The sequence below is a fragment of the Paramisgurnus dabryanus genome, chromosome 22 (assembly GCF_030506205.2).
Source record: "Paramisgurnus dabryanus chromosome 22, PD_genome_1.1, whole genome shotgun sequence".
Classification (NCBI taxonomy): Eukaryota; Metazoa; Chordata; class Actinopteri; order Cypriniformes; family Cobitidae; genus Paramisgurnus; species Paramisgurnus dabryanus.
This window is the reverse complement of record NC_133358.1, coordinates 5760739-5778177: the sequence shown is the minus strand read 5'-3', so window position 1 is coordinate 5778177 and position 17439 is coordinate 5760739. Positions and strand designations below refer to the sequence as shown.

At 36.9% G+C, this 17439-nt stretch overlaps 1 protein-coding gene across 7 annotated transcripts in view; it reads left to right on the top strand.

Annotated features, from left to right (window-relative positions):
* The first annotated feature begins 815 nt into the window (after positions 1 to 815).
* abi1a (abl-interactor 1a) overlaps positions 816 to 17439 on the top strand; it is a 74460-nt gene continuing 57836 nt past the window's right edge. For 3 of the 7 annotated variants that reach the window (XM_065294661.2, XM_065294664.2, XM_065294663.2), the window contains exon 1: positions 821 to 1009. In XM_065294661.2, the coding sequence (XP_065150733.1) occupies positions 893 to 1009 (117 nt within the window). In that variant the 5' untranslated portion in view covers positions 821 to 892. Of the gene's footprint in view, positions 1010 to 17439 lie in introns of all 7 variants that reach the window. The other 4 variants (XM_065294666.2, XM_065294667.2, XM_065294662.2 and 1 more) reach the window with 4 other exon arrangements.

The following is a 17439-nucleotide window of genomic DNA, read 5'->3' as shown; positions in this document are numbered from 1 at the left end:
CCATGGGTTTTTAAAATATAAACCGTCCCTATCGACCAACTCTGAAGCAGCCATGAAATATTTTGCGCATCATTTTAAACAACAAACGCGCTTAACAATTTTGTGCATACCGAACGCACAAACAACACTATGGCACTTTATAACACAAATCAAAGCGTTTCGCTCCTTAGCTTTAAATACAACGTAACACTACAACTCCCAGCATTCCTTTCGTCGGCAACTTTATAGGCTTGTTCGACTTCATGCGGCGCTGCAAGAACCGACAGCTGGATGACGTCAAAGTCCCGCGAGAATGATCCGAGTTCTGGCGGCGCCGCACGAAGTCGAATAAATATGAATAGAGAAAACATTTTTGATCTCAAATATGGTTCCGTATAATTTACTAATAATTATACAAAAAAGATTATCATTTACGTAAAAAATATAAACCATAAGTCAAATAACTTAAATTAACAAAATAAAAACTAATAAACAAAAATCGCTATTTGTATCATTACTGTGTATAAATCAAATGCATGAAATTACAGATTTGAATTCGATAAAGAAAGAAATAATGGAAGACACAATGAATATTTTAACTATAATAAATATAGCAGAAACTCTATGATAACTGTTTATGAATGAAAAATTTCGCGTATAAAATTATAAAGTTAGCAACGTATTCAAGAGCAAACATATAATGTTTTAAATAGAAAACAATATTTTTGAGAATATTTATGGAATGTTTCCTTTAGCTCGGGAACAATGCACCCGCTGCGCTGATAGGCGACGCTGTGATGAAAGCGAGGCGAAGGGAGACGAGCAGGAATTCAGTAGCGCTGAGCTCAAGCTCTCTCAATCAAAGCCCAAACGAGGAGGAGGAGGAGGAAGAAGCTCTGCGGAGACATGTAAGATGGCAGAGCTGCAGATGTTACTAGAGGAAGAAATCCCCGCCGGTAAAAGGGCTCTCTTGGAGAGTTACCAGAACCTCACTAGGGTTGCGGATTACTGTGAAAATAACTATGTCCAGGTAAGAGTGTTTGTATGTTTCATGAGCGAGTCTATTCAGCGCTAATCGCCAAGCATTGCTGCTGTAGCCTGTAGGGATCGGACAGGAAATGTGGTTGTAAAGAGGGAAAGAAGGATGAAACGAAACAACTCCTTTTCGGAGATCGTTTTGATCACACAGAGGTCGATTCTTTACCAGCTTTATCTAATTAAGGGCTTTGTTGATGAGATTTGTGAGCGTAAACAGGGTTTTTGTTGTTTACATTGAGGGTGTGTCTATACTATTTAACGTCCACATACTGTATAAAGTTGTGAGCAGAATGGTTAAGTCAAACTTTTTAAGAGGTTATTAAATAGTTTTAGTCAATTCTAAACCAATCCAAACAAAGACAGTGCGATTAGAGTTTTATATGATGGATTTAGTTGTTATATTTTGCTGTGTTTGACGTGAGGGTTGAATTGATGTGTCATAAGGGAATACCACACATCACAGAGCTGAGCTTTTGTCGCGTTTAGTCGCAATAGCGCTTCTCTTATCACATCAAATACGCTTTCCCAAACTTGTGTTTTGTATATTTGGCATATTAGAGAAAAAACTATAAAAACCTTCGATTATTTGAAATGTCTGTTTGAATTTATCAGCATATAATAATGGCTGTGCTGTGAGTCTATGTAAGAGGTTATATCTCTAAAACATCAAACTAGTTTACATATTTATATTCAGGCGTTTTTCCTTATAAATACTTTTTAAGTACACATTTATAATTAATATTTAGTTTTGTTAGCAAGTTACAATATGAGCATGTATTTGCTATATATTTTTATTAATCATATATTTATAATGTGTATAATAATTTCTTATCCATTATCATTTTGAGGGGATTCTTTAAATAAAATCAGCCCATTACTGTCAGGGTTAATGATGTAATAAAATATTAGTGTACTGACTGGAGGTTTATTGGCTATTTCTCACAATGGCTTTGGTGTTTTAGCACTTGCACAAAGTGTAAACGATAAAAGATCCTCATCCTCTTTGTTTTCGTCATGATATAAAAGAAGTAGCAGTTAAAAGAAATGAAGAAAACATCAGTCCTTTGCAGATAGTGGCAAACAGTAACACATTTACCCACTTATTCCATTATCCCCATAATACAAAACACCTGTTATCATTGCAAGAGATTGCGCAACAAATACAAAAAATCTGCTGTGTTGCCACAGCCTTTAACCTTGGAGGCACTCTCGAGATGTTTATCAACATTTAAATCTGTCCTAATTCCCCGAGAAAAAGTTGTTAAACAGGTACCGCAGCATCAGATCAAAAAAGCGACCCGTCAGGTTGTAAAATGGCAACCCAATCCGCATCAAGACCGAGCATGCTTTGAGTCGCACCGATACTACAGCAGCAACCAACCACAGGAGAGATGACTCAGATGGGAAACCGATCACTGCATTTACTGTTCGTGTCTCAGCTTGACGGTATGGCCTGAAGGCTAACATGTGGCTGCTTTCCATACAGTGTGTCATTTCTTAACATCATACGTGAGCAAAGACTCTTGCTGTGAATGGCTGGTTTGCGGTGATGATGTAGCAGCAGATGGTGGGAGTGGGTTTGTGTAACCAGGACAGACATTGCCCCACTTTCTCATGTTCTTTATGTGTATGTGTGTGTGTGTGAGAGAGAGAGAGAGAGAGAGGCAGGCATGTGAAGCATGTAAAGAGTGTTGTGAATCTCATCGTCTTCTCCAGGGGCAGAATGGGTCACACTGCTGTTTCTGGCCTGCATGTGGAAATGTTGATCTTCCTCCGTCTGGATTTAATCATAGATGACATCTAGAGACTTATATTTTTCCCAGAATGCCGTGCTCTGACTGTTATAATGGAATTATTTATGTACTTGGCTTCATGGCTATGTGAAACAAAGGTGACGTTTAGTTGAGAATGTTTCACCAGTATTTTCTATATCAATAAATGTTGATGGCAGACAAGTTTCAAAAAGGAAAACATTGTAAAATAAACTGTATTTTGTGAGGATTTTTCATTATTTTAAACTTTATCAAAGCCATTTAATCGCATAGATTAGAACAGATCAAATATATGTTATTACTGAAAATTTTACCCCAACAAACATGATGTGTGATGCATAACATCAACTTTAATGTCACTCAGTAGTACTGAATGATATTGGTTAGTGGATAGTATGAAAGAGAATGAACGTTCTGGATTGTCCCCGAAAGCTATTGTATCTAGGGATGCAAGGGTTTCCCGCAGAACATTTGTTAGTTAAGTGGTAGGATTGGGCGGGTGGGCGTTGCCGTGGGGCGTCGCAATCAAAGGGGTGGGCTGTACATGTCATAATGAAAATATTTTTATTTAAAACACTCAAATAAAACTTAATTTTGAAGAAACTATGACAGAAAATGAACACATACTAGATTATTAATGAATTAATAATGAAAAATTTAACCGATACCTCTAACGTAAATAGCTGCGTGATGAAGTGAAACTAAAGGGTTAATAAAGACAAACTGAAGCAGCTAATTATTTCCCACTATTAATAATTACATTATCTTAAAGGAGTGTAACTAAAGTAGCATGTAAATAATGCACATAAATAACGTAAGCAAGAGCGCTCAACAATTATATCGAATCAACAGGCACGTGAAACCTAGCTATAGCAGGTTACTCAAAAAACAAAAATCACCAGCTAACTTACTTTTAATTCGCAAGAACTAAAGAATAATACAATAACATGCTTAAATAAACCCAAAACATAAGTCCACTTACATTTCTCACGGACACGTTTTATCAACTGGCTATCCTCCAGACAGTTGAAGGACCATTTCGGCCGTGTGGCGCGCGTGCACGCTCGTGGTGTGAAGCGTGTCCGCGATTCCGCGCTAATCTCCGAGATGTTTTATCATCTGGCTACTAGTTATCCTCCAGACAGTGACGCACCACGTCTTTCTCTCATTGGCCGTGTGGTGTGCATGCCCGCTCGCGGTGTGAAGCGGGTCCACGCTATTCTCCGAATTGCACTTGACAGCCTTTTGTGCAGCGAATTATTATTATTATTATTTATTTTTTGTTTTGGACGACCTAGTTTAAGGCGGTAGGATTTCTCAGGTTAGGCGGGCCGCCCGAACTGCAAAGTGCTGCGGGAAACTCTGGATGCGGCAATAAATGCCAATATACACTAATAATACCTGGCCGATAACTGCTCTGATTTGCACAGCCGATATTTTGCACAGCTATTTTATGTACTTCAGCTTGTGATCAGTAAGTCCTTATCGATCTGAAATCACTGTTCATTATACATAGTCTTTATTATCATGAAAATACCTGAAAAGGTTTTGAAAAACAGCAATATATATGTAGGGATGGGTATCGTTAAGATTTTAATGGTATTACTACTCTTACTGATACTGCTTAACGGTCCGGTACTTTAACGGTATTCTTATCGGTACTTTGGCCAATGTTAACATTTGATCATGAACCTATGTTCACATGATTAAGTTAATTATGTGTCTGCATTTCATTATTACAAATAAATTTTTGGATATCATTTCTAAATAATGTACATATATTTGTTAATGCACCAGCGTGGAAGCTGCAGAAAAAATACTTTAAATAGGATATTTATCTGTAGGCTATTTTGTAAACTAACTTGAAGTGCTGTGCATTTAGCCAAATAAATGTTTACATACTGAATTTTCTTTATTTGGGATTTTAAAACAAGTAACAAGAAAATATGTTGAATGCATAACATAATTTCTCCCAAAAGAAATCAACAGAATTTCAACGTAAACCAATTAGGGATATTGTACATTTATTTTAAATGACGTGAACAACGTTGATTCAACATGATGTTAGCATACAGTACATGCCTGACAGGCGCGGTGGGCGCGTGCAGCAGGTGACGCAAATTATGGGTCCTCCGAGGATTAGACCGTCTCATTTCAGTTCTCTTCGCGGACTTCTCAGGCTGCCACCTTGACAGACCGAGTGCTCACCTTTTAAGGTCGTATGCTTAGAAGGTCGCAGCGGCAGCCCTTGAATTGGGACACAGTTTCTGTCTGCACGTAATGCACTTTTAAAAGATGCTTTGACAGATTGCTTGTGTTTCCGCCCTTACATGCAAACATCTTGTTGCACTTACCTGTATGACAACGAGCGTTGTCTGCATCAACTCTAGTAAAGTATAACCGCACTTTTGAACGTTTTGCTCTATCCGCCATTGTCAGTCTTGTTATTAAGCGGGAGTTTTCGTGCTGCTATGCGTATGCATGCGCCGCGCTCGTCGGAGTGTGACAGACAGCCTCCGCGGCGCGCATGAGAGATCTCGCAGATCTCACAGACAAACATCTTAATATTATCTCAAATTAGAAATGTTTGGTGAGACAAAATGTGCACGAAAACATTATTATTCAAGAATACATAGAACATTTATTTGTATCTTTTTCTCCAGGACCGAAAGCAGAACCGATAGCGTCAGATCTTACTGATACTACGGTCTTTAATAATTTAGCCCCGGGGCAAGTTAAATACCGGGCTTCGGTACCCATCCCTATATATATGCTTAAGCCATTTCCTGGAGCTGCGTGTGTAATGATTCTTCTTTTGCGGCACATATTCAAGTTTCTGCATGAGAGCGCCCTCTGGCTTTTGAATGTAGCCGCATTTCTCTGTAATTTATTGAGAAAAATAGCAAGCATGATCAGCCGATTTATCAGTGCACCCCCAATTGTATATTATTAAGATGGTAAATTTGTAATGGTATGCATGTTACCATGTTTGACCCACCTTTCTGAACTTCTTTTGTGTTTCAAAGAAGAAAATCTTGGTTTGAAAAAGTATGGGGGTGATTAAATTATGATATTTTTTTTTATTTTGGGGTGAGCTATTACTTTAAGACATTTACATTTAAAGATATTCGAACATGCATTTAAAGTTGCATTGATTTTATGTAGGCATTCATTAATGTTAAGTATGTGGCATTTAATGTAAACGTGTAATAACCCCTGAACTTTATTTGCATGTTTGGCCAGCAACAGTATCTGTTCTAGTATGCAAGACAACACACCGATTTAACCTCTATAGCCAGGTTGGATTTGACAAGGGTGCATTAATAAACGTCAGGCCACCTGGTTTGCCATCAGGATTCAAAGACAATGAATGCACTTCTCTGCTACACACAGGAATGCAAAATAGGTGCACTTAAAAATACATTGATGTACCTTTTTTTGTACAGTTTAAGTATACAGTGTATAGATCTACTACTAAAACTTACTCATGTTTCCACAGTGTTTTTTTTTTCCGGCTGCATGCTTTTATTTTGGGTGTACAGTGTTTGTGTCATAGGCAGCTCAGTGTGGCACTTGTTAGCACTGCAGTCCATGTGATTTTTGCCATCTCTGAATCACTGACTTCAGCAATTGAAGAGTAGGATTTTCTATCAAATAGATGTGGCTCTTTGGGACAAGTGTTGAAACATGTCGCCCACTGATCCATCCAGGCTTCTGTGGAGGATGTTGGTATTGTGTGGAGGACAATGAGTCTGATTTTATTATGATATGACAGGCCTACATCAGAGCTGGTGAACAGACAGTTATTATTAAGCAATGATAATTGCAGGACTAGTTTAATAAAATGTTACATTTAAATATATTTAATTGAGTAGACAGTTTAATCTAAAGCAACTTTGTTTGTGCTGCTCAAGATTGTGTTAATTAAGGCTTCTCCAACAACAAACTTTACAAAATTTTGGCGCTTTAGGTAGGGGTGCAACGGATCACAAAACTCACGGTTCGGATCACATTACGGATTTTGAGGCACGGATCGGATCATTTTTCGGATCAGCAAAAAAAAAGTATGGGAAAATTCTAATAACAAATCAAGAAATTACAAACATTTATAAAAAGAACAAGGTTGCACATTAAGTAAGGTCTAAAATCATTATTTACAGAAATCAAATGAATAATAACACTGCATTTATTGTATTAATTAAATGTAATTATTATTTTTTTAAAGCTTCAGCAGTGATTTTCTCTTTGTCTTGGGTTCTTTGATTAACATTAATGACACAGACTTAAGTAGGTCAATTGAGCTTACTGTCTCTTTAAGACCAAATATGCACAGACTGCATCTCTCCGTTTGTGCACTACCGAGTCCCCTTAAACGAGCGCACAGACACAGACAGAGGGCGAATTACAGACGGCGCAGCATTACAGTCGTCCCACATAAAAACGTTACGTTGTTTTTCATTGCTCTATTAGCCAAATGTATTTTAATACACTACAGTATGAGAGAGAGTAGCGCAACTCTCTGAAATTTAAACATCAAGAGTTCTGATCTTTGAAGGATGATGTCTGACTCGAGCTGGACCGGACGCATTCAACCGCACGCGTGCGTTTGTGCGTAAAGTAAACTGATCACTTTAGCGCCGTTTTGCAGTTAAACTGTTTAAAATCACTTGAATGTTAACATTTGCAAACCTTTATAATACTTACAAATGATAAACTTTCCCTATTTAAATTTGCGTATTAATCCGCGAATCACATGCGAGCCGAACCGTGGGTCGTGATCCGTACGGATCACGGATCAACTGCGATCCGTTGCACCACTAGCTTTAGGGTGTTTTCACATCTGTAGTTTGGTTCATTTGGTCCGGATCAAAGCAAAAAATTATACATTGTAACATTTTTAGCAGTTTTGGTTCCTTTTCACACCAGACTGATTGGTCTGATCCAAAATTCTTTCATGTGATAAAAACAACATAACTTATTGGCCACATGATGTATTTCAACGTATTTCCTAAACTGCTTCTCGATTGGTCAGAATCAACATGAGCAAAATTCCAATGAAACCCTGGAAGTAAACAAAAAGGAGGATAATACAGCAGACACCGTGGACATATGACAACGTGCTGTAATTATGTCTCTGTGGTTGTTATACATACACTGTAAAAAATAAATTGTTGGCTCAATGAATTATTTTTTAGTAGTTCCACAGAAATTTTACGTTCACTCAATTGCTTTCTCCAAAGTGTTACCTGAATTATTGTTTTTTAGTTGGCCCAAATTTGACTCAAATATAAAAAGTATGTTAGCTCAACTAGCTTTATAGTTCATTCAACTAAAATGTTTTAATCAGTTGAATCTTTAAAAACTTACAGCAAAGACTCTGTCAATTAAAATTTAAGTATTTACTCAATGTTTTATGTGTTTCTTCAATTAATATTTATTATTTGGGAATTGTTAATAAACTTTTTAAAATTATTTATCAAATAATGACAAAATGATTAACTTCAGTCACATTAAAACAAAAGCTTTATTCACTTATCATACAGACTGAACACAGAATTAAGTCTTCTCTAAATAGAGGGCATAAAACAGTCCAAAAGCACTCCAAAGTCACTCAGAACATCTGCAGGGCCATTAAGGAGAACCTCTTCTCGCCATGTATCCCTCTGGTCTGCCTCTCACATCATCTCCGCTCTGGTTTGATAAACAGAGGAATATAAATACATACATTAATACATGTTTAATATCGTAAAGTTAATGTAAATGTTAGGACAAATTTCCCTCAGACATCACACGTAATTAAACACTATTGGGCGGTTTTCTCGGACAGGGCTGACATCTCGTAACATATGAGTGCTACTGTTTTGTCCTAAAATGCATGCCAGTATTGTATTTTATAAGGTTTGTTTGTAAAAATGTCCCAATTATAATGAAGACCGAGCCCTAAACCCTGTCTGGTAAATCAACCCTATATCCAGGTTATTTTAACTAAAATACCTTCACTTTACCTCGGACACATAACATAACACACCTTTATTTATTTATATTTATATATATATATATATATATATATATCTTTACAAAAACGTTGAGTATTTGCGTCTTTGCCAATTAATATAGTCTAAAATTAACATTTATTTACAAACACTTACCTGACGTGAACTTGAGGAAACGGCTGATGACTTGTGTCCTTGTGTAAAACAGTGAGTGATTTCAGCTGTTACTTGCGGATTAATCTAAGATGAAATGACCTGTGATACAGATCCTTACGAGTTAAAGGTGCAGTGTGTAAATTTTAGCGGCATCTAGTGGTGAGGTGGTGAATTGCAACCAACGGTTCAGTCCACTGCTCACCCCTCGCTTTTGTAACACATAGAGAAAGCTACTGTAGCCACCACCGGACAAACATGTCATCGTCGGAGACAACTTAGTAAAAAAAGTTTGTCTGTTAAGGGCTTCTGTAGAAACATGGCGGCCCAAAATGGCGACATCCATGTAAGGGGACCCTCGGTGTATGTAGATAAAAACATCTCATTCTAAGGTAACAAACACATAATGTTTTATTATGAAAACTCTTTATACACCCCTGATAATATAGTTTTGTATATTATTTTGCATTTCTGTCAAAAGATCCTTCTAAAAATTACACACTGCACCTTTAAGACATTTTAAATTCAAAACACACGCAGGCACATACATTACATACACACACACACACACACACACACACACACACACACACACACACGTGTACACACACGGGTATATTTAGAAGTTTTATTTAAGATTGTTATGATATTGGAACTATTTCTCCACCCACTCCTTCAGCTCTGAAGTTCAAATTCGCAGGCAAGACGCAGTCCAGTTATAACAAATGTGAAAGATATGAACATCACTCAACAGCAATATTAATTAAGTGCAATCCTGAAATATTATTTAAAACATAACCCTTTCATTATTAAGTATAAGTATTATATGAATTAAATCACGTTTAAACGCCACAGAGATATCAGAGCCAGGAGTCGATTTCTGAGGGGCTTGCCGAGGCGAGGCTGCGCCTGGCGGGGTGTGAGCGCTTAAGTGTTGGTGATTTTCTGGAGCTCTTCTGGAGCTCATCTCCGTTCGAAAGTGTCCGAGCACATTTTTAAATAGACGCTATCTTTATTAACCGACCGCATATTTAAACTTTAAGCACATACATTCACGCCTGAACAACTCTTACAATTACATTATATGACCAAATAACAGTAATATTATGAGCATTTTGTTGTCAGGAAGAATAGCTGTCATAAGTCCACATTAGGGCTTTCACTTTTCAGAAAAATCAAATTCGAACGGATTTCGAATATCATGCAATGTATCCGAATATATTCGAATATCCCCCCCCCCCCCGTGCGCATAAAAACCCCACCGTAATGGAGATTCAATCACAAAATTATTAACAGTGACAGTCATAAACAGGGTTGTCTGGATTACTTTTTTACTTAATGTTTGAAACAGCAGGTTATCACTTATGAATAACAAACTTATATATATAGAAAAAACGAATCAGAACAGTTACAAACAATAACGTGACAACTTAAATAGCAGCAGAGTATATGCAGACCCAAACGGAATTCGCGCCCGCAGATTTCGGCAGAAAACTTCGCGGAATTCGACGGATTTAATGCCCGTCATTGACAAGCACACATATCCCGCGCTTGAGCGTGTTTGTGAGAAGTAATCTCATTGACAACAAGCACACATGCAGCCTATAACCCGCGCGTTTGTGAGCCGTCATTGACAAGTGCATTATCTCTGCGCGTGCTGTTTGCTTGACCGTTTTTAATGATAGAGAGCACAAACCCTTTGAAACTTGAGATGAAATTAAACTTATAGATGAGTTAAGCAGATCTCACTTGACTCTCTCGTCTATGTGACGCGCGACAGTCAACACATCATCATTTCAAATCCGTTTACAAGACAAATGCTGTTGTTGTTTAATATAACGTTTACATTGCATTGTAAAAATGATGAAATTATCTTCATACATGCTAATTTCATAATGCGAACGTATTAACACGTATTTTTATTCTGCTATAATATTTAACACTATAAACAATATGCCATTTTATATACAAACTATAATTCTATCTTAACATGCACATGAGGTTCATTTTGGTCCCATTTGATTCCCTCTCTTGCGCACAGTTGCAGTCGTCGGTCTCACTCTCAGCCTCCTTCCTATTACGAGGTGTTCCTGTAAAAAATGCGCCACACATGGCATTTTAAAAACCGGATGGTTTATTTATAGTTCGGATAATACGGATATTTCACGTCATGTTCGAATGCATATTCGAATATCGAATAAAAAGTGACAGCCCTAGTCCACATATTTACCAGATTTGTTTTAATTAGTTCAGTCAACACAATCCATTCTGAATGTTGACTGGATTTGAAAATAACCATTCATTTAATGTTTTAAACAAAGATTTATGTAGACTTAAAATAATGTCTTCTCAACTAAGCCCAAACAAGAAAATTGGTTTAACTTATATATTTTTGCTCATCCAACATTTCATTAATTGGATTTTTTACAGTGTAGTTTGTATACAGCACTCCAGACTAGGGCTGCATAACGATTAATCGCGATTAATCGTTTGCAGAATAAAAGTTTTTGTTTACATCATATATGTGTGTGTACTGTGTATAATAATAATGCATAAATAAATACATTTGCATGTAGGTATTTAAGGGGTATTTAGATGTGTATATAAATTTTTATATTTATATATAATTTATATTATATATAAATATTTAATCTATAAATATTTTTATTCTTAAAATTATACATGCATGTGTGTATATTTATTTATACATAATTATTATACACAGTACACACACATATATGATGTAAACAAAACTTTTATTCTGCAAACGATTAATCGCGATTAATCGTTATGCAGCCCTACTCCAGACAAACCTTTCATTTTCAGAACGAATCGCGGATGCTGCTTGAAAACAATGTTTTAATGCACTGCCAACGGTAAGACATCACATTTTTGAGGCTCTGCCCGCACCTCCTCCCAACTTCAGGTATGTCTGCGAGCTGTCATTGTGCTAATATTGGTAATAGAAACTGTCAACAAACACTTCCTCATCCGATAATGCACTGCGCAGCTGACTACGGCAGCAGTTTAGTCCAACATGCGCAGTACTTTTGCAGTTAGGTCAGTAAGATCTCGGGTCGTGTTCTCACCACAAACGAACCGCTCTAGAGTTCGTTTGAAAGCGTACCGAGACTACCTCTTCAAGGCGGTCTCGGTACGCTTTTGGTGCACACCAGAGTTTGATTACTGCATTCTCACCTGCCCAAATGAACCGCACCAATTGAGCAATTGAACTCTGGTATGATTCAACCGAACTAAACAAGGCAAGTGTGAAAACACCCTTAGTCTATTGTCACTTGTAGTCAAAATCTTACCTCATTGTCCATCTAATCCAAGGGGGAACCTTCCGATTGCTTTTGTGAATCCAACACTGAAGTGAACTGCAATTTATAGACTGGCCGCTGGAGACATGGCCCAGAAGGGAGTCAATTTCATAAACCCCCATGTTAAAATGTCCAACTTTACAATCGAAATTATATATTTACAGCCTGGTTTTGGTCTATTTAGCTAATTTTGTCATTCATAACTGTGACCAATTAAATTTTTTTTGTAATTCATCCGTTTGAATTCTATTAAGCCTTAAAGTTCTGCATAATTAAAGGTATGACCACTGCCATCTGCCCACTTTGGGTTTCAAAAATCCTAGAAACCTACAGGTGACATAACAAACACTATGTCCATATTTTTTATAGTCTATGGTCTTAAACAAAACTGCTCAATGCTTTTGCCATTCTGACTGTTTGTATTTATCGCTCTGTAGAAGAATGTATGCACAGAAGCATGTAGTGTTGTTTTACAAAGTAGCATCGCCACCTACTGGCCTGGCACACTTAATACAGCATTTTTAGCCATTTTTATTGATCCGTCTAAACACTGACCATTTTGACAGTGTTGTTGTATGTACATGTATGTTCAGTTTTTTACTACATTACTTTCATGTAAACATAGCATTAGAAATGAGAACGCATTTATAAAGCATATATGAGCAGCAGATTTTGGGAAATGTATATTCTTGTGCTTTACAAAATTTTACCTAGTCATGCAGAAGTCACCACCAGAATGCTTTTGTGTTGTGGGTAGTCAGGGCTTGACATTAACTTTTTGAGGAACTTGTGTAAATTTGTGTTTCACTTGTCCATGCACAAAAGTCACTTGTCCGGGTAAAGTTTTATAATAATGTATTTTTTGTGTTTTGCTAATCAGTGGCAGAGCAAGGGATTTTTCATAGAGGTGGCCAGCCAGGGGCCAGCAGTTACTCTGGGGTGGCACATAAAATCTCTATCATTCAACCTTAAAATACTTTTAAGTATTATACGTGTGTTAATCAGAATAATGTATAACATACAATTGCTACAACACTTTAATTTTAATTAAAATGAATTGAGATTAACATACAATTTATAGTCATAATTCAACCTCCATGTTTTTAATCAACTATTTAATCAAATAAAACTTTTGAAATTAACTTTGAAACCAGAATTTATATGTCCCATTGCTGAAAAAACTATAGAGACCAGAAAATCATGTGAATTTTGTAGGCCACTGAAATGTATTTTACTAAGATTCATTTGGCTGCTTCTTGCTACTCTTTCTGAAGAATGATGCTATACCTGCTGCCTATCTCTTCATTTTTCCCACATTTCAATAATTGTCTGACATTAAAACACTAAAGCAAAACATTAAAACATTACCATGTTTTTAAAAACTTATCAGGATAAACGTATCTAGATTATCTGTTATATATAAAATCAATCTTAAACCTAGCATTTACGCCTGTAATGTTTGTATGGGATTTTTAATGTACAGTGACGAACTCTGTCAGATTTGCGTGACGCACACACACATAGGCGCGCTGAAAGAGAGATTCTCATTATAAAACAGATTCTTAAAAAAGATTTTAAGCCCATTATGTGTTTTTACCGAAACTTTAGAAGAGAAAAAATACGGACTTAAATCTGCTTTTTGAAACACACAGTGATGAAAACGCAGTTGAAGTGCCTGTCAGTTATATTTACGCCGGAGCCTGAAGAAACATCACTCTCCACGCCATCCCGTGACTCCCGCCCCTCCGTGTTTGTTGATCAGGTTTAATGCGCGCCCAGCTTGTTTAGTAACAATAACAGTAACATGTAAAAGTGTGTGTGTGTGTGTGTGTGTCGGCACACCGCGCTCTCTGTTCAATATTCCGCTCGGTGTTTGCGCTGCGTGTTCTGCTCTGTCATTAACGGCACATAATGTTAAGTAACATTGTTTGAAATTTAACTTGTCCAGTCGGACAACTAATTTTTTCTTACACTTGTCCTACAAAAAATCCACTTGTCCCGGACAAGCGGACAAGCCTTAATGTCGAGCCCTGGTAGTTAGCTACAGTACAGTAAATGTTTTGTTAGATTGTTTGAGATGGATTCTTGGGTGTTGCTGCGATGTAATGGATGGTTTTTGTTTCTTGGATGGTTCTTGCTTACTAGCCCAAGTTGAAAGAGTCCACTCCTAAGTCTATGTGATATTCTGGTTCAAGTACCTCCTTTAAATTCATGCAACCCATGTTACAAGCACCAAAAATAAGATCTAAATGATATTTAATTACTCACTTGTTTGTTTTGGTGAGTGGTCAACCTCCACATCAGTGACGTATCAGCGTGCAGAATGAACTGTGAAGTTACTTTTATCTGCTTGATCACACAGACCTTTTATGTGAGAATGCTCTCAGTATCATATCTTTACTTCATTTGAATTACACTAAAGTTAGGCTCAAATTATGTGTAGCTAAACTTTCTAAACTTGCCGTTTGTACTGTGGCCTTCATATGTGTGGTTTGTTTTTCTTTGCATTAGCTATGATCTTTGTCCTTCTCTGACTGACCCTTATTTTTTGCAAGGCTTAGTAAGCTATTTTTACTTCACCTTTTCTAATTAAACTTGTAACTATTTAACAAGGCCAGATCATGCCAATGATCACTATTTGAGTATTCTAATTTCACTATGTCAGTGTGCGATGCATGCTGGCCTGGAGTTGTTGAGGGTTACCGTAGAAACCGTGAATCCGGTCACACCCTCAGATTGGTAAGAGTTACAGGATCGAGGTCAAAAGGTTGCTCCATCATTCTGGGATAGACAGGATTTTTCCTTACCTAGTTCAACTCTGGCTAGCATCTGTCCTGGAAAGTATAGGGTTACTTAGCACTGCTCCTGCCAGTGCCTAGATTAGACCAGAAGACCGTAATTCTAAGGTTATCTCATGGCAATTCAAACGTATTTTACATGGGGGCTAAATCGTATTAATTTGTACGACCACATTTGTATATTTTGGTACAATTTACTTTTGCCCGTGATATTGCGGTAAATTGGGGTTTGATTACTGTTTTTTTATGATAATCGTATGTTTTTTGTTTGATTCACTTTATGCAAATTTTTACGAATTAGCCAACTCGTATATGTGTGAATTCCATGAGATCAGACTGATAATCTTTCTTCTGTTGGTGTCCTTTACCAAATCCATATCGATAAATCATACAAATAATTTTATTTACTTTTTGTGAAGCTCTTTGGGGTAGTGTTGCAAACAAAAGCCCTCCTAAATGAAAAATGCTGTTTAATTCATTCCTGTGATCAAGCACAGTGATCTTATTGGCCAGTGGCTGCAGGTATAGCAGATTACAAAGCCATCAGATCTTTGTAATTACAAGCCTGCTTCTTTGGGCTTCACTCCCATCTGTTATATTGCCTGACAGACACTTTGAACCGTTTTTTTAAGAGCATTAGTCACTCAAAATTACAAATACTGTCATCTTAAACGCAAATATATTCAAAAGCTGCATGAAGATGCTGCATGAAGTTTACATTAATAAAATTAAGTGGCATTGCTTGTTGGGTGTGACTCGCTGGTTGGAAAAAATGCAAATGGGATATGAGAGAAACTGCAGAGGGTGGTGATTATTGTTGAAAAATTACCTTAATTTTGGACTATTTCCCCCACAAAGCTATAGCTATCAGATATCAAAGTAGACACAGGGACTACTTTCAGTGGTTCTGGATGAAGTACTGGGGATATTCTGCTTCACTTCCCATTAGACCAGTTTAAAACAACATGAAAATGAAAAATTTGGGTAAAAATCAACTCTATGGGAATAGGGCTGTGATGATATATCGCGTTCCCCATTAAAAAGACCTGCCTGAAATCGATTCTGAATAGCAAGGCTCCGATTCTGTGTTTCATGCATAGCTTGTGCGTGTACTACGGCTCTGTGAAGTCTAGAGCTGCAACTATCGACTATTTTTTCAACCGATTAATCTATCGATTATTTTTTCGATTAATCGAATAGTCTAATGATTTTTTTATACATATAATTCCCCAACAAATAATAAATGTAACATCTGCCATTAACGCTAACATTTTATTTAAGCATTTTCTTAATTAAACAAGCACACAAACCAAAATTTTCAACATGAAAAATAAAGTGGCAGTGCCACTTTAAAAGAGGCATTATTCACCTTAAACAATAAAATAGGCATATATTAATATTTTAAACATTAGTTTATGATTAGTACATGCATTAACTCAGCATTAGTTCAGACTGAAGTAAAAATAAGTTCATTGTGATTCATGAACCCTTATATAAGATGTAATGGTTATATTATTACTGTTAATATTATTACTATTAGTAGTACTGCATTCTCATTTAACTTTAACATTTAACTTTTCTTAAGTTCCGGGTAAAAAACAAGTTCAGTTAATATGATCTTCTAATATTTTATAAACAGCGTTTACGCCGCTGTTACTTTAAATAAACGCATGTCAGGAATACCTTACAAGACGAGCTTCTGTAATATCTGCGCACATATTCGCAAAAAAGACGTTCATTGGGAACTCCGCACTGCCAGCTGGCTTTCAGTGCACGCGGGCACATGCCTATCAGTTCTCAATGTGACAGTAACTTATTATTTCATAACTTCTTAATATAAAAACATGTCCTGCTCTTTATTTACTGTTTCAACATAAGTTACTGCCCAGAAGCGATGCAATGTCACGTCTGTCAGGCGTCTCGCAGCTCGTATTAAACGAAGATGTAAACGCAGCTGTATTAAGCACAATATGTTTTGATTCTATTGTTTATAGAGTAAGTATAAAAACTTACTGTAATAGTTCAAATTCTTACGCTGACGTCTCGTCATTTTGAGGTCGGAGAGCTCCAGGTTTTCTTCTTTTAAGATGATCATACACAGGTGTTGCGCTGCTGTGGTATGCCATTTCAGTTTTACACAGTATGTGTTTTATTTGGTCTCTGCTTAAAGTATTCCCACACTTTTGATCGCGTTCTGTCTGTTTGGTATAACATTTGTATCACCCGGTCGGAGCTGAAGCCGCCTTCATTTCAAAATGTAAACAGTGCGACGCATCGACGCATTTCCGGCAAATCGACGTAATTACGTAATCGACGTAATCGACTACGTCGACGCGTCGTTCCAGCCCTAGTGAAGTCCTTATCAATCTAAAATCACTATGAG